General features: G+C 45.8%; 1 protein-coding gene and 2 long non-coding RNA genes across 4 annotated transcripts in view; 1 reads left to right on the forward strand and 2 right to left on the reverse strand.

The window, feature by feature from the left end:
- Positions 1-163: 163 nt before the first annotated feature.
- LOC143823052 (uncharacterized) lies at positions 164-3,207 on the reverse strand. The gene is made up of 2 exons (XR_013226367.1): positions 1,216-3,207; positions 164-630 (listed from the first exon to the last, which is right to left on the reverse strand). It is a non-coding gene; the product is annotated as an uncharacterized LOC143823052 (long non-coding RNA).
- Positions 3,208-3,273: 66 nt separating this feature from the next.
- On the reverse strand, positions 3,274-9,065 carry LOC143823054 (uncharacterized). Its single transcript, XR_013226369.1, has 3 exons — positions 8,927-9,065; positions 5,168-5,241; positions 3,274-3,405 (listed from the first exon to the last, which is right to left on the reverse strand). It is a non-coding gene; the product is annotated as an uncharacterized LOC143823054 (long non-coding RNA).
- The window catches only part of BCR (BCR activator of RhoGEF and GTPase), a 102,057-nt gene continuing 84,967 nt past the window's right edge, over positions 7,656-24,745 (forward strand). Inside the window, exon 1 of one of the 2 annotated variants that reach the window (XM_077308847.1) lies at positions 7,656-9,306. In XM_077308847.1, the coding sequence (XP_077164962.1) occupies positions 7,989-9,306 (1,318 nt within the window). In that variant the 5' untranslated portion in view covers positions 7,656-7,988. The remainder of the gene's footprint in view (positions 9,307-24,745) is intronic. The other variant, XM_077308846.1, reaches the window with a different exon arrangement.

A 24,745-nucleotide genomic window follows, 5' to 3' on the forward strand; every position in this document is an offset into this window, starting at 1 on the left:
AGCAGAAGGGATGGTTCAGGCATGAGTAACAAGGCACTGATCTTGGGATCAGTTGAGAGGGGCAAATAAGCTGGCTCATAATTCTTGGTTAATTTTTTAAAAATCTAGCCGTTCCTTGGTTTCAGGGCACATCGCAAACAAAATACACATTTTCCCAGGAACACCCAGAAAACAAAACCCAAAATATATTCAATGCAGTTTATACAAACTGAAATCTCACATCCTGAAAATGCTAAGATGTCTAGGTCTGTTTGTATTTGTCCAGCTAAAGTGGACAATGGTAGAAGAAAGAGATGAAATGATGTATAAAATTGACATAAGAGGGAATTGTCTGCTTTTCTGCTGATAGGGTTTCCATAAATCGGAAGCAACTTGACAGCACTTAAACACAGACATTTAGGATAAGAATAGGAGTCTCCTGGATTAGCCATTCTAATATAGTATCCTGTTTCACAGCCATCCAGTTGTCCTGAGGGTGAAAAGGGTGTAGATGTAGAAGCTTCCCCCAGCTGTTGCCTCCAAGCACTGGTTTGCTGCTTCTGGATATGAAGGCTCCCTTCAGTGACCATGGCCCGTAGGCATGATGAATCCATGGATCTGTCCTTTTGCTCATGGCTATCAGTACCTCCCCTGGCAAGAGAATTCCACAGTTTAATTACTCATTAAGTAACAAAGTATTTTAGTTTGTCTGTTCTGAACAAATTTCTGAAAATGTCATTGGATGCCCCCAAGTTCTACATTATAGAAGAGAGAGGGGGGAAAGCTATTAAAATATATGAAAAAGGTCCAGGAAAGGGTGGGTGGGAAGAGGCCCACAACACAGTTCATGGAATTTATTGATATAAAACTGGTTGTGGCCAATATAATTAGATTTAAAATAGACAGGTTCATGCTGGAGGAGAGGCTTGTTGGTGGCTGTTGGTCATAGTAACTCAGAATAGAACTATGTTGTACATGGCCACTGAATCTTTGGGGTTCAGATGGGAACGATCATTGGATAAAGACAAGAGGCCTATGCCCTGCTTGCTAAATTTACTGGGCATCAGAGGCAGATTCTAATGGGATAGTCTGGCAGCAAAAGCAAACAAGAAACTTGGAAACTGTAAAGATTGGTGGGTGCCTTGAAGGAGAAGCTTTTGTGTTTGTTGCCAGTTTTGCACAGAGGAGTCCTGGTGCAATGGGCTTTAACCTATGAAAGCAACTGTTGAAGAGTACCTGTTGGAAGCAGAATTCTGCATCAGGTGCATCTTTGATCTCTTCTAACAAGTGCCATTCTGCAGAGTATCATACTGTGTCCCTTGAATAATATGCAGATAAGGATTCTTGTTAAGGACGCTTTCATCATCCCTTCTCAGCATAACCGAATAAAACAGTGGTTTGTTTTCAGGCAACAGAAATGATTCAGTAGTTGATTTGATGCCATTACTGTCATTTAATTTGGCACTGCATTCCATGCCCAGGGTCACTGTGGGAAGATAAAAATAGTTTTTGTACCAAGTATTGTCCCATTTGCTCCTCTTAAAGCACGTTTGTTTTTTTTATTAGCCGCAATAGCCTTTTAAAAATTGATTTGTACAGGGGGAAAAGCACCAACTGTAACCCAACTCATATTATATTACGCTGGCCAAGAAATTGCTCAAACTAGATGATGCAAAGTTTGGCTGAATGATAAAACATTCACACCCATTTATTTGTAATTTCTTGGGCAGATGCTCATGTCTCAGCTTAGCTTTTATTTTTGTGTGTGAAGAAGACATCAGAGAAGAGAGATCATTTGCTTGTCTTATAGCAGCCTGCCCTTCTTTTGTGAGGGGGAGACAACATTGGTGGCAATATGGATTTGGAAAAATGCTTGACATTTTATTATAATTGATGATGACATGTTTAAGTTCGCTTTATTCATGCAAAGAGGTGCAACACCCAACAAAGCAGACTGCTGGTATCACTGTCATGCATGATGTTCTGAAAATGTGATTCTTCTTTCACGGAGAGATTTGCCAACACACCTTCTGCAATCTTCAGTAATCTTTAAGACAAAATGAAGAAGAAGAGTTGGTTCTTATATGCCGCTTTTCCCTACCCGAAGGAGGCTCAAAATGCCTTACAGTCGCCTTCCCATTCCTCTCCCCACAACAGACACCCTGTGAGGTGGGTGAGGCTGAGAGAGCCCTGATATTACTGCTCAGTCAGAACAGTTTTATCAGTGCTGTGATGAGCCCAAGGTCACCCAGCTGGCTGCATGTGGGGGAGCGCAGAATTGAACCTGGCATGCCAGATTAGAAGTCCGCACTCCTAACCACACCACCAAACTGGCTCTCTACACCAAACTGAGATATGTTTTCTCTTAAGAATAAAGATGTATTTGAGCATCCTCTCCTGTGCACTCTAGAATGCCCCTTGATTTTACTGAGGAACTTGGTGTGATTAAACAGGCAACTCGTTTAAATCTAAATGGAGGAAAACTCAAAGAGAATGTCACTAAACACAGACGAGAGCACATTATTGTGCCTATTCTATGATGGCTCAGTGACCCTACTTCTCTGTCACCATTGGATCTTCATAAAGCTCTCTGACCAAGCCTTTCTAGTTTGTGAAGAGGCTTGAGATCTGGGGAGGGGGGTGGGAGATTCACACCGATTCCACATGGGCAGAGAAAACCGGGCTGATACCCATATGGGAGTGGGGCTTATTCCTGCAGCCACACAACAGTACCAGCTCAGCCCTGCCCCAAACCTGTTGCCCTGCAGGGGCCAACGGGGCCTCTCTACCAGGCCTGGCTCTGCCTCCAACTGTGGCAGCCTGGAGGGGACAGAAAATGCCCCACACAGCTCCATGGTTCTTTGCATCACTGCAGGGCCAAATGGGGCATTTTAAAAAAATTGCATGAAGGTGGGATTGTGATCCCACCTTTGTGCAAATTTTAAAAAAATGTTGCCTTCCCCCTGGGATGGTGGAACCATTCTGCCCTGGATGCCTCTGTGAGGAGACAGTCATCTGGGGTGGACCTGGTCTGCTAGCAAAAAACTTCCCCCAGGGGGAACGCAGGAAGTAATAGAACATGTTACTCTGCTGTAATGCACTGGCAGCCACCCATTGGGGCCACTGCCATGCTGTGACTTTTTTTGCTATGCATTTTTTCAAATAAAATTGCTCACTTTTGCATAAAAGTCCACAATTGGTTTAATTAAATTGCAGTCTTTTTTATGCCATCAAGTCACGGTGACTCCATAGGGTTTTCAAGGCAAGAGTTATTTAGGGGTGGCTTACCACTGCCTGCCTTCATGTCACAACCTTGATATTTGTTGGTGATCCATTCAAATAGTAACCAGGGCCAACCCTGCTTAGCTTCTGAGATCTGATGACACAGGGCTAGCCAATGTTTACGAGGGTGTTCCCTTTAGAAAACTGACAGAGAGACCAAATTGCAAATAAAGAAAAACTCTTTATTGAAAAATACATTTAAAAGCCTACCATACTTGCATGCACTTTAAACTAACACAAACACATGAAGAAAGTAAATTATTGAAATGGTGTGATTTGGGGTATAATAAATTTGGGTCAAAGAAAGATTAATAGCTATAGAACAGGGACAGCAGGACGGCCAGCATACTGCTGGGTTAACTGGATCCAGGAATAACAAAGGTTCCCCAATGGTATCTGGCTAGAATTAAAAGGGCTGTAAGACCCTAAATGACCTGAGACCAGTATCCTTAAGGACCTTCAGTTCTCATACTCAGTTCTGTTCTCATCCACTTCTCATGCTCTAGTCCAGAGGTGGCCAAATTGTGGCTCTCTAGATGTCCATAGACTAAAATTTCCATGAGCCCCTGCCAGCACGTGCCATGTTTATGTCTGGTGCCCCCGTGCCTCCCCTACCCTTCTGCGGCACTGGCTGTTTAAAGTGCGAACTGCCGCTTCGGACGCCAAAGCGCCCACCCCTGATGGCAACCCATGAAGCTGCCTCAGCACAGGCTGGATATGGGTCCTCCACTGTGACCTGGTGAGGACCCTAGCAGCTGCATTTTGTTTTAATAATAAATACATAGTCATAGGTGTAATCTTTAATAAAAGGTATGGCACTTATTTTTAGTACAGATTATTTTAAAAAATAGTTTTAAAAATTTAAATCGTGGTGGTGTAATATGGTTTGATTGTGCTTTTACTAGTAAGCCACCTCGAGCAGAACATGGGAGAGGTGGCGTTTAAAAAGTACTAAATAAATTGAATTAGGTGATAACTTAAGAGCAGGGATTCCCAATCAGGGGCCTATGGACCCCTGGGGGGTCCGTGGGAGTTCTTAAGTGGCAAGGTATAGGGGGAGGGGTCCAGGCTGTCTTCTCAACTCCCACGCTTCTTTCCGGCCTACGTGAGGCAGAGTCACCAAAGTAGAAGCCAAGGCAGGGAAGGAAGCAAAGTGAGGGTTAAGGGTGCAAGTAGTGATGTCACTTCCAGGGGCATGACTAGCTGTCATCACTTCCAGGACTCCTTGAAGTCTGAAAAATTATTTCTGTCAATCCCCCATGGTCAAAAGGTTGAAAAAGGCTGCCTTAGAGTTTAGGGAAATATAAGTGGCTTTTGTCCACAAGAGGGCATAGCAGAGAAATTGGTTGCTTCAGCATTACCTTATTGCTGGCTCCCATATTCAACACAAGAGGGCTGGAAAGGGAGCTTGTAGGGTGTTCTAAGGCTCATCAGTGAAGACTGAAAATGCATGTGCTGTTTTTCAGCTCCCCTTCCACTGCAATCATACATGTATGAGAAATTGCCAGTTCTCAGTGCACTTGTATTGAGTTTCTGATTTGACTGAGGCCAATATAGGAACACAGGTAAATAGTTCCATCCCATCATCTTGCACTTTGCAATGTGCATCGGGTGTCAGTGTGTAAGAATTTTTTTTCTTAAAGAATATGACCTCAAACCATGGACCTGAAATCCATTTTTTGTCTTGTGTTGTGGAATTCGAAGCCGATTCTCTCCTGTTTGATTAGTTCGTTCTGGGGATCCAGAGTCATAGAAAGCAGCACTCCACTATAAACCCCTTGAAGAAAGACTAGAAGTATATTTACAAAGAGCCCACTTTCCCCCATTTAAACTAGTGAAAAAGCACAGTAACATCCATAAGTCACACCAAAAAAAAAAAAAAAGCAAAAGCAAGAATCCCCCTTACCTTTGTTTTTAAAAAATGCTCTCTGAAACTCCTGATGCTTAATTCTTTCAAGTTTTCTCCTGGCAGGAATACTTCTAATTAAGCAGAGAAGTAATGAAGATTAGTATTCTAGAAATCCAGTTGCCAAAAGAATGCAGCTTTAACAATCCATATTGATAAACTAGAAACATAAGAGCTAAAAATATGTGATGGATTATTAAAGAACTGCATCCAAAACTCAAGAGGAAAACTCATTGTTATGCTTTGGACTATTGACAATTTTTAGCTTTGGATCTCAAAATACATTGTACATATTAATGAACCACCTGGCCATCTCTTGAGTCTAACGTCAATGTTAATGAATCACTCATTGAATGCATCTCATGTAAGTTTTACACACATTTAGTTTGCATGCCTCTCTGGGTTACCGAAAGAAGAAAGACAAGCCACGTGGTTTTGTACTGCTCCGCTGAATATGGTAAATTTGAGACACATCTAAATAATGTGGGTAAAATGGAACAAGGGTGCCCAGAAAACCCTGGCAATATTTTTTTTACCAATGTGTAAACAGAGACATAGTTGGAGGGTTTATGGTGGAGAATACAAGGAGAAGGTGCAAAAATGAATGAACCACTCTCCAGTGTTTCTCTGTTTACTGACTTCTTTGGGTCTTCCTATTTATGTTGGCTGCTTGCGCATATAAGAACCAACTCTTCTTCTTCTTCAAAATGCTTCCTCCTTGCACAAAACTCTTTCCTGTGGAGCAGTGAAGAAGAAGAGTTGGTTTATGCCAGGGGTAGTCAAACTGCGGCCCTCCAGATGTCCATGGACTACAATTCCCAGGAGCTCCTGCCAGCGTTCACAGTTTGCCTACCCCTGATCTATACCATTTCTTTTCCACTATTGTAGCATCAGGAGGGAATTTAGGAAGACAACTAAGTCCTGCTGCTCCTTCAACGCATCCCAGTCCTAGACTTTACACTGACAAATGCCACAGGTGATGTGGCGATGTTGGACCACCGTCTGGTCTTTGAGATATACTCCCGGACAGTCTGTGTGATTCCGGGCAAAAGTCCAGAATGAGGACCATAGAATTACTGTTGTTACAGCCCTGCCTGTTCCTCTACCTAGGAATCTCTGCCAATCCATCCAAGCAAGGGCAGTCCTCACCACATGTGAAGTAGGCAGAAACCACAACAAGAAGTCAGTTGACCAACCCCTGAATGGAGACGGCACCATTGGCAGCTGCAGCAAGACAGCTTTTCAAGCCCCAGACATGGGAGATGTGAGTGGCCACTGCTGATGTGGCTGTCTGCCACCTGGACCGCAGTGGGAACCTATTATTCCTCCTTTAGACCTTCCTCTTCCAGGGTGTGGGGCTGTGTGTTATCAGGGCCCCCCATTTTGCTATTATGCATCCTAGGATTATAAGAACCAGGCAGCATTTTGGGACCCCTGGTCCATCTAGTCCAGCATCCTTGCCCACCCAGCAGCTAACCAGTCACTCTGGCAGGCCAAAGCCAGGGCATGGTGTCTATGCCTTTCCCTGATGTTGCCTCTTACCACTGGTCTTCAGAGGCCGACTGGCTTTGGGTGTGGAGGTTTCCTTTAGCCAGCATGGCCATCACTACATCCACGGACACCCAGGTCCACGCTGGAATCGGTCCTTTTCCCTAGGGCTCTCCAGCGGCCATAAGAAAGGTGCCCAGCCACCTCAGAAGAAGAATAACCTAAGGTGACCAGATTGTCCCACTTTTGGAGGGACATCTGGGGGCACTTGGCAAATCGTACTTATGTTGAAATTTAAATATATATATATTACAATACTATTTTTGCGTTCTATGACAATTTTTGTTGCTCCATATAGACCAACATTTTAATCAAGAACCCCCCCCCCCTTGTCAATGATGTCCCGCTTTACCAATGTTAAAATCTGGTCACCTTAGAACAGGGGTAAGTCCAACTGCGGCCCTCCAGATGTTCATAGACTACAATTCGCTGGCAGGAGCTCATGGGAATTGTAGTCCATGGACATCTGGAGGGCCGCAGTTGGACTACCCCTGCCTTAGAATAAACGGCCTTCACGGAGAAAGCACCGCTCCCGACAGATTGCCCGGATCCATTCGCTTCCCCCCTTATGTTCCGGGTTCGTAGCCTTCCACACTGAGCGCGGCGAGAATGAAAACGGAGTTGAGCCCTCGAGAGAGTAAAAAAGCTTCAACCTAAAGAAGAAACGGCCCGGACCAGCCAGCGACGCGCGCGGCGCACACCCAGACTGCGGCCTTCCTCCTCCTCCTCCTCCTCCTCCTCCTTCAAGGCCGACTCCCAACTCGGAGACGGGGACCTCCGCGGGACGTGGCGCGAGCGCAGCCACCTGTACCTCCCCGCCAGGCCGGCCTGCCGCGCGCTTCTGAGGGCCCGCGCCGGCCAGCAGCTCCGGCCGCGTCTGCTCCCCTGCGCCGCAGCTCCGCCTCCCCCCTGCCCCTTTAAGGGGCCCGCCCGGACGGCTGTTCCGCTCCGCCCTTTCTCTTCCCTTCCCGAGCCTGCCAGCAGGAGAGCGAGCCAGCAATGGGCAGCCAGCCCCCTACGCAGCGCGAACCGCGGGGGCGCCTCGTCACGGGATAAGTGGCCGGGGCTCCTTCTCCGGGGGGGCGGCGACGGCGGCGGCGAGAGCGCGCGCGGGGCCCCCCACGCGGAGGCAGACGCGGCCCCCGGCCCCACCTCGGTCCCGGCGCGCGCGGGGTTGGGGGGCCGCTCCTTCCCTTCCCTTCCCCGTCTTCCCCCTTTGTTTCCCGAGATGGGCAGCGGGACGAGCTGAGGCGCGCGCCTGGAGGGCGGCAAGATGGTGGAGCCGGTGGGCTTTGCCGAGGCTTGGCGCGCCCAATTCGCCGACTCGGAGCCGCCCCAGATGGCGCTGCAGTCGGTGGGCGACATCGAGCACGAGCTGGAGCGCTGCAAAGCGTCGATCCGGCGCTTGGAGCTGGAGGTGAACAAGGAGCGCTTCCGCATGATCTACTTGCAGACGCTGCTGGCCAAGGAGAAGAAGAGCTACGACCGCACGCGCTGGGGCTTCAAGCGCTCCTCGCACGTGCCCGAGAGCGACCCCCCGGCGCCGGCCGACGGCCCGCCTCAGCCCGAGCGCGCCAAAGGCGGCGGCGGCGGCGGCGGCGAGGAGAAGCTGAAGCGAGGCTTGGAGGACGCCGAGCCCCGCTGCGAGCCCGACGTGTCGCCTTCCAAGCACCGGCCCTCCTCCGGCCGCCGCCTCCCGAGCGGCGGCAGCGTCGACAAGGAAGGCGCTTTCGAGCCGGTGGCCAAGGAGAGGGCCGCGGCCAGCAGCGTGGCGGCGCTCCGCTCCAACTTCGAGCGGCTGAAAAGGGCGCCGACGGACGGCCCGGAGAAGCCCTTCTACGTGAACCTGGAGTACCACCACGAGCGCGGCCTGGTGAAGGTCAACGACAAGGAGGTCTCGGACAAGATCAGCTCGCTGGGCAGCCAGGCCATGCAGCTGGAGCGGCGGAGAGCGCTGCCCGCGCTGCCCTCGCCCCGCGCCCGCCCCGCGGAGGCCGCCCTGGACGGCGACTACGAGGACGCCGACCTGAACCCGCGCTTCCTGAAGGACAACCTGCTGCAGGCCAACGGCGCCGGCCGGCCCTCTTGGCAGCCGGTGGACTTGCAGCCCTATCAGAGCGTCTACATCGGCGGCATGGTGGGCGACGCCGAAGGCGGCAGGGCCCCCCTCCTGCGCAACCCCGGCGCCGCCGAGCCCGAGAAGCATCTCACCTGGCCCCGCCGCTCCTACTCCCCGCGGAGCTTCGAGGACATCGGCGGCGGCTACACGCCCGACTGCAGCTCCAACGAGAACCTCACGTCCAGCGAGGAGGACTTCTCCTCCGGCCAGTCCAGCCACGTGTCCCCCAGCCCCACCACCTACCGCCTGTACCGCGACAAAAGCAGGTCGCCTTCGCAGAACTCGCAGCAGTCCTTCGACAGCAGCAGCCCCCCCACGCCCCAGTCCCAGAAGCGGCACCGGCAGCAGCAACAGGTCATCGTGTCCGAAGCCACCATTGTGGGCGTACGGAAAACGGGACAGATCTGGCCTAGTGACAGCGAGCTGCTGCCGGGGAGGCCCTCTCTGGACAGTTGTTTCCATGGCGACGCTGGTGGGTGCTTTCTCTCCCCTCTCCTATCCCCCCCTCCCCTTAGCCGTGGGCCTAAAGGTGGGTGAGCTGTGGCAGATGTCATTTAATGGCGTGGGGATGCTGCTGTCTCTGCTGTGGCTTCGCAAGGTTCTTTACCTGAGATTATAAGGCAGCCAGGATCTTTATGTCCAAAGCAGGTTGCTGTGATTAAAGTCAAACAGCTGCAGGAAGCTGTGGGAGCTGTTGCTGTGCAAGGTTAGGTGTGTGGTCCCTGTTTCCAGAAAGTGCCTTGATCCCAAAGGCTTGCATCTGGAAGCGTCTGAAATGCTTAAGGCAGAATTTCCATGTTGAACAGTTAGTGATGCAGCTCTTATTCTGGATGTGGTTCCTTGTGTCCAGGGAAAATTCTCCCCCATTCTATTGTTCAGGGTCACTTCTGCTTTTAGGGATGGGAGGGTTTGTTTCTGCATTGATTTGTTGCCATCTTGTCCAGTCTTGTTTAGTCCCATCTTGAGGTTAGCATGAGCTCCCCTCCTCCCCCCAATTGGTGTTTATGTTGTTGCTGGCAAATGGTGGTGCTTACAATCAGGAACAGTTTGGGCATCAGGCCCCTTTTCTCATTTGTGTTTTGCTTCCTACCTGCTCTGATCTCTGGATTGTAGAGCTTGTGTGTACTGGGAGAGGATGCAACAACAGAATCCATGGTTAATTGCCTGATAGCTGGACTATTTTCACTCTGGCTATTTCTGAAGGTTGTTGGGTCCCCTCCTTCTCAACTAAGACAGGCTCTTAGGTGAGATCATTCAGTAGATAGAGCACATCATTTTCCAAATTAGCAGAAATGAACAAAGTGGGTCAGGAAGGAGAAAGCTGCAGGCAATGGAGCATTTGTAGGTTTGGCTCTATTCAGTCAGTCCTTGGGTGGCTTTCTGCATGTCCCTTAAGGGTCAGGTTATTTTTGATGGCCTGTGGCTTGAATGTGTGTGATTTGCTCCTGGAAAATACAGTGGGATTTGAATAATAAATAAAATGTAAGCTGGTGGTTGGGGGAAGCTGTTGTGGGGAGGGACAGTATGGATCAGGGTGGTAGCACCCATGTTCCCTGCAGGAAATTGCATTCTGCAGGTATGAATCTGTTGAGGATCCCAGGTTCCCGGGAAGTATGCTTGACCTCGACCAGGGCCTGGGCCTTTTCAATCCTGGCCCCCGCCTAGTGGAATGAATTCCCAGAAGAGCTGAGGGCCCTGTCGGAGCTCTCTGGGTTCTGCAGGGCTTGCAAGATGGAGCTCCTCCACCAGGCGTTCAGTTGAGGCTGGGCTGATCACTGGGTTAATAAGATTGGGTCCTCCCCCACCCTTGTGACATCTGGATCCCCTTTGGGGTCTACCATCGCCCAACTTGATAACAGACTGACACTGCCAGGAATATGGGTCTAGTTAGGGGTTATTATGTCTGCCATCTTGTTATTTAAATTGGGGTAACTGGATTGTTTTTTGCATTTATTGGCAATAGAGAATCTTGCCGTCTTATGTTTTTATCTTCTTGCAAACCGCCACGAGCTGGTTGCTCCGGGAGCTGGCGGCATACACGTTTAATAATAAATATATATGAGTGAATGAATGAATGAGAATTAACTCTCCTTCTCCCAGTGACATGTTTCCATTTGAAATGGAATCTTTATCACCTTCTTCCTGTTGTGTTAAACTCTTGAATGGAGGTAGGGAGGGACCGGCACAATATGGATGCCGATTTAAGTCTAGTGGGGCTTGAAGCAGATAGGAACAGGCATTTTAAGGGGGGGGGGCATGGGGCATTTCAGTGGGGGCGGGTCTCCAGGAACATGGATCAAATTCATAGTTTTCTATCTCATATTCTTATTCCCAGGGCATTGGGGGTAAATAGACTTTTGAGAGCTGTACAGAACTCCTATTTTGAATGGAGTTTGCCCTTCTGAATCTGGCATCTATCTGGACACTGTTGAAATAAAGTGATCAGCAATGAAACTGCAGATTTATTGTTCCTGCATTCCAGTTCTGAGCCAGTGGCCTGCTACCAGAGCTGTTTGAAGTTGTCCTGACAGAGCGCCGGGTGCTACACATTGCACGCTGGTGGCTCAGCCCTCGCCTGGTGAGTGGGTTTAACATCCTGTTTCTAAGCTGCAGGGGAAAGCATGAGGCCTGGTGGAACTAAAGGAGGGAAAGACTGACTTGGATGCAGATGGAAAAGGCCTTGAGGAATAATGTATTTTTCCTGCAATTAAAATCCTGGTAAAAAAAAAAAAATGAGGAACTCAATGCAGCTTAGGCCTCATCATTTTAAATGTGCAGTGTGCAAAATAGTGGCAATTAAAATCTTTGTCACGAAATTAACAAAGGGAAGAGCATTGCAGAGCATGTGCGTGAGAGAAAAGGCTATGCAATGGAATATTATCCTGTATTCTGACTGGGATTTGTGCTGAGCAGCTTCATTTTTCTGTTTTCCTTATAAGCTTTTGCCTCCCTGTAGGAAACCGAAGACCCCTGTTTCTCCTCCAGTCCATGCTTTCACATTCCCTTTTCTCTGCCTTTGTTGGAGGGATTGAGCCTGACATCTGCAAACAGCACAGAATTCCTGCAGAAGTGTGGAATCTCCCCAGGCTGAAGAGCTAGTGGGAAAGGGAGGGGGTGGTCTTCATGCTCTTGAGCTGTTCAGTTCTCAAGGGCTCTTTCCATTCTTGTCTGTGCATTTGCAAACCTGTCGAGGCAAACACAACTCTGGGGTCCTATTGGCTGTATGGAGGCTCGCTTGCCCGAGTGGGGGCAGTCATTAGAAAGGGGGATCTTTACGATCACATTAACCTCTGGCGATCCCCTGTTATTTGAGGGAAAGGCTGGTTGGGCCTTAAGCTGGCTTTTGTGCATACCAACCTTTATCCTCTCTCTGCCTCCCTTCCCCCAGTCAGATTAGAGAGTAGTGTGCACTTTTCTTTTCTACTCTGGGATTTCTCAGGTCTTGTAGATCTTTTGTGAATCCTTAAAGGGGGAGGGCTTTGAAACTGGGACTAAACGCTGAATTGCAGCCATCTGTCTGGTGATGCTCTTTAGTGGGCCGGGGAGCCTTCTTGAGTTTTCAGTTTGTAGTAGGGGACAAAAGGGTAGGAGGGAGAAAAGGTAACTCTGTGTCCTGTTGTAGGGGGCAGATGCAGCTGGCTGAGCCGCTGTTGCAGGGAGGCATGTGTGTTAAAATATAGTGTTGAAAGTTTTTTATCTGTGGTAGTGGACGAAAGCCATGCTAATGAAGAGAAGATTTAGAGTAGAAGAAGAAGGAAGAGTTGGCTTTTATACACTTAATATTCTCTATCCCAGCCTTTCTCAGCCTTTTTACTATTGAGAAAACGCTGAAACATTCTTCAGACTTCAAGAAACCTCAGAAGTGGGTGCAATCGTGCAGAATATGGTTGGGAAGCATAGCTGTGGTCACGCCCACCCAGTAACCCTCCCCCCCCCAGGCCAATCATTGACCATTTTGGGAGGGGGGGGTGTAGGTTGACATTACTATATATGGTCATGTCACTTGATAAATGTTTAACAACTTAAACCATTATATAAAATATTAATTAACTCCCACCCATTTGAGAAAACCTTCAGAAATCCTTCAAAGGCCGTCAAGTAACCACAGGGCTTCATGAACCTAGCTTGCAAGATTAGAAGAAGAGTTGATTCCTGTATGCCGCTTTTCTCTACCCAAAGGAGTCTCAAAGCGGCTTACAAGCGCCTTCCCTTCCTATTCCCACAGCAGACACTGTGTGAGGGAGGTGAGGCTGAGAGAGCCCTGATATTACTGCTCTGTCAGAACAGCTTTATCAGTGCTGTGGCGACCCAACTGGCTGCATGTGGGGGAATGTGGAATCAAACTCAGCTTGCCAGATTAGAAGTCGGTGCTCCTAACCACTACACCAAGCTAGGGGTAGGCTGTTTGTGTTGTGCACAATCCCGTTTTCTTTCTGACAATCTCTTGTTGGTATAGCAGAAGGGATTTTCGTGTTGCATGATACATGTGTGCCTTTTCGTGCTGCATGATACATGTGTGCAATCCTATTTTCTTTCTGGCATAATAATTTTTAGATATGGCTGAGGTGATTTTTGTATTGCACGATACATGTGTACGTTTTCGTGTTGCATAATATGTGTGTGCAGTCACATTTTCTTTCAGGCTTAATCCTTTTTTCGTATGGCCAAGGGGATTTTGCAGGTCCAGCCAAGAAAAAAACCTTCCTAAATGATCACCTTGCTGCTTCCCAGCAATTATTAGCTTGTGGCTTTTTAAAACTGGTATATCTTACTAAGATGAGGTGTGGGTTGAAATCTCTCACATTCTTGTTGCCATTGGCTGTCACCACCTTGGTGAAAGAGCAGAGATTAAACTGAAAGTCCTGTGTTTTTCCTCTGTTTTGAGGCTTATTGCTGCCTTATTTCTGAATATATGGTACTCAGCTGTATGTTGATTGCTGTATGACATTTGCATTTATGGGCTGTGCTACTGGTCAGGTATATAAATGCGCATCTGCTCTGGAGAATCTGCTGACTTCTTGTAGATATGGGGAATAGGTTTAGATGGGCCAGTTCTAAGGTCATCCTAAATGTGAACGCATCTAACAAAGGTGAGATTTTGTGAGGTACATTGATGTGTTTCCCTTTTCATATAGCTCTTTGTGTGCGGGGGGGGGGGGATATCCTGCTATCTCAGAATTTGTGCTTACTCATGTATGTTGTGCGTGTACCGAATGTTTGATTGTGACATGAAGTAAACTCTTATGATTTCACAGTGATTGTGTACACAAACATACAGCAGTGGCACCGTTTTTTTAAAGCAAAATCCACTTGAATAAGGACTATTAATATTCACTAAGGATTTACTTTAACTTCCCATCCAGGCATTGACTTCCGTAAACAAAGAACCAGGAAGTAGTGACAGAACACTGCAGCAGTGCATGTAAAGAAATTCAGAACTGACGACTTTGCTCCATAGCAACAAGGGGAGTTGGTAACACACAAGGGTGGAGTGACAGCAACCAGAGAATAATTCAAAACCAACCATGATTTTCTATATTACAGTGTTTCAGCCCACCTCTTAAAAATCAAGTGTAGCACCCCACACTTTTGATGTAGTAAGCTGAACTGCTTTTGTACAGGACAATTCAGGATTGTGCTCTCACTGTTACTATGGTAGATTTATAGTAGCAGTGGTATTTCCTCAGGGAAGAGTGTTCTCAGTTATCCCATCACACTTGTCATTCTCCCCTTCTTTGTTTTTGCCATTTAAAAAATTTAATAAGTGTAACACTTCAGTGCAGAGGGACTCCCAACCAGGGGTCTGTGGGAGCTCCAGAGGAGTCCACGGCCTTTTCCCTTCAGCCACAAGCTATGGAACTGGCCACTTCTTGACTAGAGGGCCCAGTGAGGAGCTTGTGTGTGTAAAAATCAAAGGGGGGGGGAGTCAGTTGTGCCGTAGTATGTGGGCTCTGGAGAGTCTTCTCAGCTTCTCCCCTTCTTTCTGGCCTACATGAGGCCTATATAGTGGCAGTAAAGGTGGGGAGATGGAGTGACATGTCACTTTGATGGGCGTGGCCAGCCACCATCACTTCTGGGGGTCCTCGAAGCCTGAAAATTTATTTCAGGGTCTAATGTCATGGTGCTATGTCATTCATTTTTAAAAACTGGCAAAAAGCCTTGTGATGTTAAAATGAGAAATGGACCGAAGGTGTTGCCAGATGTGGGTGGGGCTGTGCATAAATCTGTATCTTTGTGTGTCTGACCAAACCCACTGAGTTCAGGCTTCCCAGAAAGATTGTATCAAAGTGGACTTGGGAAAGCAGGCTGTGAGGTAGGGCAAAGCCCAGAATATGTACAATTGGTAGAGGATGTCGTGTGGAAGCTGAAATAAACAACAATATTGTAGTGGTTGGGGGACATAAAGCTAAAGATAGATGAAGAAGTACCCTAGGATTGTAAGTCGCTTTGAGTCTCCTTTGGGCAGTGAAAAGCGGGGTATAAAAATCAACTCTTATTTTACCTCAGTGTGTGAGGTTCAAGTCTATGTAGTAAGCTGTGACAGAATCAAAATGTTGCTCCTCAGACCAGGCTTATGCAACTATGTGTCTGGTATCACACATTGGTGGTATGGTGCTGGAGCATGGCTGTTCTGTCATGAAATAAAATGGCATTTTGGTTATTCTGTTCCTGTGTGTAAAAGTACCACATATAGAAGAGTTTTTTTTTAATCTTTAGAGGGGCAGTGTGCTTATGATTTAGAACCAGACCTGGCTGCTCCAGTTTGAAATCTCTACTCCAGGGTTTCTTGAGACCCCTGGAAGGCTTGGAGGGGGTAGGAAAGGGGGCCCTGGAGGGGCATGTATAAAGCTATGCTTCCCAAACATATTCTGCATGATCACACCACTTCTGGGGTTTCTTGAGGCCTGAAGAGTATTTCAGGGATTTCTCAACGGCAAAAGAAGTCGAGAAAGGTTGCTCTACTCAGTCATGAGGCTGTCTTGGTGACTTGTGGCCAGATGCTTTCTCTTCAGCCTAACCCACTTCATCGGATTGTTGTGAGAATAAAATGGAGAGCAGGGGAAAGCTATTTATGCTGCCCTGAGCTCCTTGGGGAAAGGGTAGGAAACTTGCAATAAAAATAGCACATCAAATGAAAGATTGTTTTCTCAAGTTCTCTGGTAATGGACTGCCCATAGCTCTTAGGGCAGCTACTGGCAGGGCTTACTAGCTTTGCCGAATGCCAATAAAAGGAATGAATGGATGAAGTTGCTTTGCACAGGGAACTTGCCAGTGCCTTTACCTCCAAACTGGACTCACACTCCCTCTGCCTGGTCCATAATCACCTTCCAGGTCACCTGCTTCCTGAACAGTTCGATGTATGGGTATTCCAGGAGTATTAGCCGCATCTTATCCTGCCCCGTTCATGTCAACCTGCTTGCTTCCTGTTCATTTCTCTCAGTCTTGGGTCAGATTCCTTCAGTGGCACCAGCTATAGGCAAGTTTATGGACTTCAACCACAGTTCTTCGCTTAGTTTTCTACCTTATCCTGACTTCTCATCTTGAACCTCTTGGGTTTGTCAGCAGCTCTGGGAGGACGGATTCTGCTTAGGCATTCAGCGTCTCTGGAAGGCTGTTGATTGATATTATAATACTTGGCATTGATGCAATCCTTTTCAGTGGCTCTTGCTTCTACATAAATGTGTTGACAACTTGCAAAAATTCATGCAAATGATGCAAGTCTGTTCAAAACAGAGTGATGTGTGTGGTTTATTCCAACATAGAAGATTTTCTTGTTTCCTTGGTGGAGCGTTTGATGAGTTTCTTTGGGTGAGTGGTAATGCAGTATGCATCAAGCTCTACACGTGCTCATGCGGATGAACTGAACTGTTGAATTAAAGTGTGGAAAATAAATCCAAATGTTGACCACACTTAAGAGTGTAAGCCACTGTTCTTTCAGTGAAGGAATAGACTCACAGCCTGCTGATTTTGAGGCTGAGCCATGCTGATGATTCAACATCACCGCCACGCAGAGTGAGGGAGGAAAATGTTTGAGGAAAACAGTGGTTGGAGGTGAACATAAGGCCCCAGCCTTGGGACGCCCTCATCATGTTACAAATTGCAGAGCAAATTTACTGGATGCCCTGCTCAAATGAGAGGGCTTAGTTGGTTAGTTATACGTTCTATAATCTTTGGTTGTACCTGCATAAATGGACAAAACAGTTTAAAAGGTTGTTTCGAAGGAACAAAGCCAAAACGAGTACAAAGGCATTCCTTCCTGTGTATGAAGGGGAAAGGTGCTTTTAGAAGTCTCCTTTAAAAGTATAAGAGCATTTCTGACAGATGAATCAAAGACACCTCTTTAGCCGATTAACTAATGAATCAGCTAAGATTAGGAACCCTCTGGTTTCTTGCCTGGGTATGTTTTTTTTAACTGTAGAATCATAGAATAATAGAGTTGGAAGGGACCTCATGGGTCATCTAGTCCAACCCCCTGCACTATTCAGGAATCACCTTAAATCATCTTTAAAAAATTGTTCAAAGTGCAAGATTAATATTTGCTTACATCAGTGGTTCCCAAAGTGGATGGTACCAGCCCTGGTGGACAGTGAGATTACCTAGGGAGACACTAAAAGTCCAGTAGGGGAGGTGCTGGAATTGGGCCCCTTTGACCGGATTGTTCACTTATTTATGAGTAACCAGCTGGAGCCTAGATGGGCTTTGGTGGAATCTGGTGGAAGCCATCACCAGGTACTCTAGTAAGGCCAGTATACCATGTGTGCTTTTGTCTTCGTCGTGGTATCGAGTATGGCATTTATTTTCCTGTGTTCTCGATTACTGAACCTGTTGTCTATGAAGCATGCTTTTTAGCCATATTTTTGTTGCAGCACACCCAATATGAATATTTCTAGGTTATATAAGGATTTAAAATTTTCCAACTACTGATTTCAAAAGGGAGAAAAACTAAAGAAAAATGTAGGGAATAGAAGGAAAAATTGAGGTAATTGAAAGGGATAACTGGACTGAGTTCATACATTTATTGAATATATTAAGCTAAAGTTTTAATTGGGTTTTGAATAAATGTCCAATTAGTCATTACTGTTTTGGATTTTATTGTTATTGCCTTCCTCAGTAGATCATGCAAATCACTATTCTGAATAATGCTTTTATATGGTAAGGAGCGCTGGCAATGAGTTTATGAAATCAACGGGGTGCTGGCTGGCCTTGTAGAGTCAAGGAAAAGCACGAAATTTAGGCAATAATGACACAAAAGTCCTGTTTTAGCCAAGGTTTAGACAGAAAACAGCAGTTTTAAAGTTTAAAAGAATAATAAGTTTCATGGTAGAAGAATAGAAACCACCTGACATGGACCAGCTTTTTAAAAGATCTTTTTAAGTGGTGCTGAAAGGTCATCAGATCTGTGAATGGAGAGGGGATGGAATTTCAGTGGTGAGGTGCCACAGAAAAGGTTGTCTACTTTTGGCAGAATTACACTGAGCAGGCTTTCTGGTACAGTTCCTAGCCAGGGAGTTCAGGGAGCCCGTTCCACAGAGCAGAAGCTATGATGGAAAAGGCTTGGACTCTGGTTGATGGTGCTTTACGTTACAGAGAAACCAATCAACTGGGGCTGCTAAATACAGCTTTCTTAATTGGAGACAATATGTACCTCTAGATGCTACAGACAGATAACGGGGGCTGGCGTCTCCATCTTGTGAGCTTCCTAAGAGCATCCGGCTGACAAAATGGACCTTTGGGACTGATCCAGCATAGACTGTTCTTACTGGTGGAAAATGTTATTGCCAAATGTGGACATGGCCATCTGCAGTCCTGAACAGGAATGCTAATTTTAAAGCAGAATTCTGCCCCAAAAGGCTTCAGGAAGGCTTGATGTCATTAATTCGTTGGCTGTTGGTAATTCTGCTCAGGCTTGCCCTTGGAGCTTGGCTGGTGATGCTGGGATTAGAGCCTGGTTGAATGTTGTGTACTTGCATTGAAAGAAGCGGGGAAACATGGCCGGGACGATACAGTAATGCTATCTGCTGATAGTGTGCAAAATGAAATGAGAGCATAAAGGTGCCAGCCACACTGAACTTGAAAAAAATGGTTTGGAATTAAGTTTTCCTTTTGTGACTATTAGAGATGGTCTTTATAAATTGGGATGCCCTGAGAATGCTGGCAGGGGGCTCCTGGGAATTGTAGTCCATGGACATCTGGAGGGCCGCAGTTTGACTACCCCTGGTCTAGAGGATAAATTTCTGGGTTTTTCACATCAGCATTTTGCTGCCTATGAAGGGAAGCTGTAGGCATCCAAAGGAGAGAAGTAGGATTATAAACTGTACAGAATCATGCTAGAGCTAAGTGCAAAGATGCTCAAATTATAGTTGTTTTCTAGTATTACAATTTTGAATAGCACATGCAATAAACTATGCACAGCAGGTGGTCTCTTCTTAGAATTGTGTATACCTGTGGTTTTTTCGGTCTGGATTTTTTAACAGTTCATATCTCTTATTGAATAAGGATGGCCCGATTAGATATTTTATTTCCCATTAATATTCATTGTAGGTTGTGTTATACCTATGGTTGTTTTGTGTCTGGATTTTTTTAACAGCGATTCCTATCTCTAATGAATAAGGATGGCCTGGTTAGATATTTTATTTCCCATTAATATTCATTGTAGGTTGTTTATACCTATGGTTGTTTTGCGTCTAGATTTTTAAACAGCAGTTCATATCCCTAATGAATAAGGATGGCCTGATTAGACATTTTATTTTTCACTAATATTAATTGTAGGTTGTTTAAAAAAAAACAAAACACAGAAATAGCAGAGCCTCTGCAGTTGAGCATCTGACACCACTGCGATACATTTTGTAAAATGATTAAAGTGTAATTTTTTGGGTGGCAGGAGGCTGCTCAGATGAGACCTCCTTTTATAATGAGGGGGCGGAGGTCCCATAGCTCATTGGTAGGGCAACTGATTGATATGCAGAAGGTTCCAGATGCCATCTCTAGAATATCTAGATAAACTAATCTGCAGAGAAAGTCTTCACCGCCTAGGGCAGGGTTAGTCAACCTGTGGTCCTCCAGATGTCCATGGACTACAATTCCCATGAGCCCCTGCCAGCAAACGCTGGCAGGGGCTCATGGGAATTGTAGTCCATGGACATCTGGAGGACCACAGGTTGACTACCCCTGGCCTAGGGTTTGTTTTGGAGAGCTGCTCTTGGTCAGAATGGTTGGTTCTAGGACATATAGATCCATGGATCTTACTCATTTGAAGGTAGCTTTGCAGGTTTAGCAGGTAAGTTTATATTCCTTACTGGTAATCCCAGTAACAAATTACTCATTTTGAGCAGAAAGACAAATAAAAAACAATGGTGAAGTAAAAACGAATTTTATTCCGATGTTAATAACCCCTACACATTTTTCACTGAGTATCCTTAGGGAGAATTGGTCAAACATAAAAACACCAATGTTCCCACTTGGTTCCAATTGGTGCTGCCCTTTGTTCTCTTCAAATTGAACAGCTTAACTTGGGAGAAGGAAAACATGTATATATTTTTAATACCACTGCCTTGGATTTTTAAAAAAATCAAATAAATAGGTTTTAACAATAAGAATAGTGGTCATTTAAATATAAAATACTTTGTTCTGGAACCGTTCAGGAAGGTTGGCTGTCTTGCTTCATGGCTTGGATAACCTTATTTAAGATAACTCAAATCTTATTTATGGAGATCAATAATGAGAACCAAGAAACTGCTGATGAGGATGATCACTCTAATGAGCTTAAATGGAAAGAAAAAAGGCTTAGGCTACTTATAATATGATTTTGCTTTGCCCCATTTCCTCCCTGCATCCCAGTTCACTCTACTGTGGGCTTTTCCAGGGCTACTTTTCTGCTATGCATATCACCATATAAAGGAAACCCTCAGCCCTATTTTAGCAGAAATGTTTCTAAAAGTATTTATACCTTGCTTTTTCTCACCAGGCACAGTTCAGAGTTGTTTACAACATTGTTCTCCTCTCCTCCTTTTTATGCTCACTGGATTAGGCTGAGAGAGACAGTCCCAAGATCACTTTGTGAGCTTCCATTAACTCAGAAGGGTTTGAACCTAGTCTTCCAGATCCTAATCCCCGTACCATGCTAGCTGTCAGAAAAGTGATGCTCATAGTAGAACTAGAGCAACCATTGTTTTCTGCTATGGCCATTGGCTACTCTTAAAACACAGTGCTGGAAGAATAAATGAAGTGATGATAATGAAAGTCTGCTCCTTGGGCCAAAGGATGAAAACCTTGTCCAGAATTTGCTGTCAGACTTGGATATGTGATGGCCTCAAACCTGTGGCAGTGTGCAAGAAATGTTGACCTTATTATTGGACCAGGCTACCAGAAAAACCTGTAGAGATCCACTGTGAATAGGAATAGCATCAGTAGCTTCATGATTAGTGCTGTGCTCATTGTGAGGACAGGAATGCTTCATTTGTAAAGCTAAGATTTTGCGGACACCCTGGAACATCTTTATGAAGGCTTTCAGGAAAACGAGGTACATATTCCCAACCGCTGATAATGATCGCCTCAGCACTGTCATACAAGATCAACTGCAAAGATTTCTCCTGCTAAATATGATATCGTCCTATGGAAAACTTGAGCGGAGCTCTAGGATAAAATGTTATAATAAATGATGAAGCTGTTCTTGGCTTTATCGGTTTCTGTGCAACTTGAAAATCCTGTTATTTGTGTGCTGGCATTTGGTCAGTCTTCTGCAGGCTCATTCCTTCATGTGGGTTGCCTTTGAAAGGGCTTTCTTGGCAAGTGCCGTCAAGGCAGCAGTAAGCAAGTGTGTGAATAATCTTTTTAACAGGTTTATTCTTCTGTCTCTGGTATCTAAGTGGATTTCCCTATGTCATCTAGGATTGCCTAAGAAGCTGATTGTGGGAAGGCAATTTCTGTTCCTGGAGTGTCTCCCCACCACCACCATTTAAACTTGGTTCAGCTACTGTCTTTTGGATATTACCATAGCTTTATGCTGCAAATTTGATTTTTGTGTGTGTTATTGCAGGGAATTAAGACAAGGGGTTGACACATCTCATGATGCTTTGATGCCTACAGCTGATTTGTTTTGTGCAGTCTACCATAGAAGTCTAGTTAGTTTTTATCTGTTCATCACCTCTGAAATTATCATTTAATTGGTGCAGTGATTCAAGTGTCAGAATGTAACTGGGAAGACTTTGGTTCAAATCCCCCTTGGCTGTGAAGCTTAGTGTGTGAACTTATGCTTTTTTCAGCTCAACCCACTCCCCAGGATTGGTGGAAGGATGAAATGGAGGAGGAAAACCACATAACCCCCCTGAACTGTTCAGAAGAAGGGTGGGACAAAATAGAATCAAACACAGTAATCTCTGGGGCTGCCAACAGTTGGTGAATGTTTACACGCTTAATACTACAAGAAACCTGTTGAACCAGTTGGTTTCTAGCATTGAACCTTGGCTGGTATTGTGTCTGTTCTAATGTTGACTTTCCACATGTCACACATTTCTCTGTCTATCTTTTCTGTAAAACCTGAAAGTGTGGAAAGGCCTTTAACTACTTTAACTAGCTAGTAGAGCAAGGGGTGTTTACTTGTAGCTTACATTTCAGGGAGTTTCTCATCCTTTGGGCAATGGGAATGGCTGTTAATAGAACCCAAAGAATAGCTGATGTAGTAGCATTATGTATGCTCAAGAGGGTTGGAAAGCTGTTTTGGATTTCTACCTTACTTCTGTTCTGTCCTGCTGGGCATCATTGCTGGTGGGGAGGGAATCAAGGTAACCTTGAGCCAAGCAAATGCCTTGAGCTGTAACAGCTTCTGCTCAGGAGAGTTTGGTGGGTAGAAGGCGCTCTGTTCTCAATGCTGAGTTAGCTTTCTGTGAGGAACAGCAGTGCAAGAGAAAGTCTGCTTATGAAGACACTGAGTGATTGATTTTAGTAGACATAAGACAACTAGTTAGTGCTTGCAGGAGCTGGTCAGTATGGGAAAAGAGGCAAGCAAGAAGATAATAAAACCAATGCATTTATCTCAGAGTAGCTTCAAAGCCCGTTCCTAAGAATGGGCCTTGAAAGGGTCTTCTCCCCTGGCCCCGGCCAGGCAGCTTAAGGTGGCTTTGCTGGATAAAGTGGGGTGGGCGGGGACTGGCCAGCTTGTTAGCAGGGCTGGGACAGAGCTCCTTAGCCCTGCTTAGCAGGCCAAGAGGCCCTCGTTAGCAGGCCCTGCACCAGGACCCTTTACTCAGGGCCTTCTCCCCTGACCTGCTGCTGGCTCCAGGCACTGAGGGGTATCTGAGAGTAGAGATGCTAGAGTCTAGGGATGGAGGGCAGGAGCTGCAGGGGCAGGGCCAATCAGGGCGCATCCAGCTTTTCTGATGCACCCTGATTGGCCCTATTCCAACTTGGACAGCCGGACACGTTCCACCCCCCAGGCTGTTTCACAAATATATAGAGGAACCATGGATAAGGATTGGTGTTTTTTTCCCCCCTGTTAATGACAATTTGAATCTTTAGCCCATAGGCAAATCAAACAATGTGGTGTTATTAAGATTGCATGGTACCAATTTTAAGACAAGAAAATCTAGTAAAACAATATCTCCAGCAGGACCAGAAGGATTCTGTACAACAATGTATTTATTTATTTAAAATTGCCTCTACATTAAAAAGTGGGTAGACCCCCCCACACACACACACACATAACAGTTCCATAAGAATGCAGGTTAGCTATCAAATTGCTATCTGAAATCAGTATTTAAATAAATAAATAAAAATATAGGCTGCAAGCCATGAAAAATAAATGTGTTCAGATTAATAGTTCCTTGCATAAACCATGTATTCTAATGCTAAAGCTGCTTTAGGTCATAAGAAATCCTCAAGCACAGGCTATCGCTGTTGTCCAACTGAGATGGCATCTGCACCGGACCTTTCTCCAGCATAACGAGTTGGTGCCTTATGCTCTCCCAGCCATGTCATCAAAGTACAATAATAGCGGCAGAAGAGAGCTGGCATAGCAACAGTGACAGCCTCTCCCATAGAATCCCTAGCAACAAGGTAAATGCATCTCTTCCAATGACACCCCCTCGTTAACTGTGTGCACAAGACACCATGCAGCCTACCCTGGCAGCAAAAAACTCCTTCGAGTCTTGCAGCCCATAGCCATTCATACAGCATACTAGTCTGTCCCAGAATTAGTTGGCCTAATGCACAAAAGAGTCTTTGTGCACCCGAATATTAAAAATCCATTCATTAATGCCCCTCTTCTTCTCAACCAACTAAGCATACCCTTCTTGGGACCCACAGAATTTCCTGGTGCCCAGTGTTCACCCAAGAGCAGTTTTCCTGGACAGGATGGTTTAGAATTAATGTAGGGTCCCTTCCCGAAAGTGCAGAGGCTTATGATGGTGGTCTTATTTGGGGTGTTTGTTTAGGGGTGGCCACTGATAATACATGAGTGGACTTGGGGGCATGGGGGGACAGCAGCCATGGCTTCTTTCCCAGTCCTTGGATTTTAAGAATTGTCCATTTATGCTTTGCAGTATGTACAGCACCTGCAAAATGAGCATGCCAACTGCAGTGCTGGTAAAATGTTAGGTGACAACATGCCATCGGCCTTATTTATGGAATTCCATTATTTTTCTGTCTGTTTTGCTATCTCCTTGTTTTGGTTATTTTGTGATACTTGTTTTTGTACCCATCTGAATATTGTGGGGCTGCTGTCAGGAAATTGTAAGTGGAAGATTTTACGGATTTCTGGTTTCCTTCCCTCGCTGTTTTTCTTAAGAAATCAGCCCATTTTCCACTTGATGAGAAGCAGACCTGGTGTCCAAACCAATTTCTGTGTTGTTGCACTGATTTTAAGCCAACCTAGCTTTCCCCAGTTTTGCATCTTTGTTAATACAGAATTTATGAGG

The sequence above is a fragment of the Paroedura picta genome, chromosome 13 (genome assembly GCF_049243985.1).
Source record: "Paroedura picta isolate Pp20150507F chromosome 13, Ppicta_v3.0, whole genome shotgun sequence".
In the NCBI taxonomy this organism is placed as follows: domain Eukaryota; kingdom Metazoa; phylum Chordata; class Lepidosauria; order Squamata; family Gekkonidae; genus Paroedura; species Paroedura picta.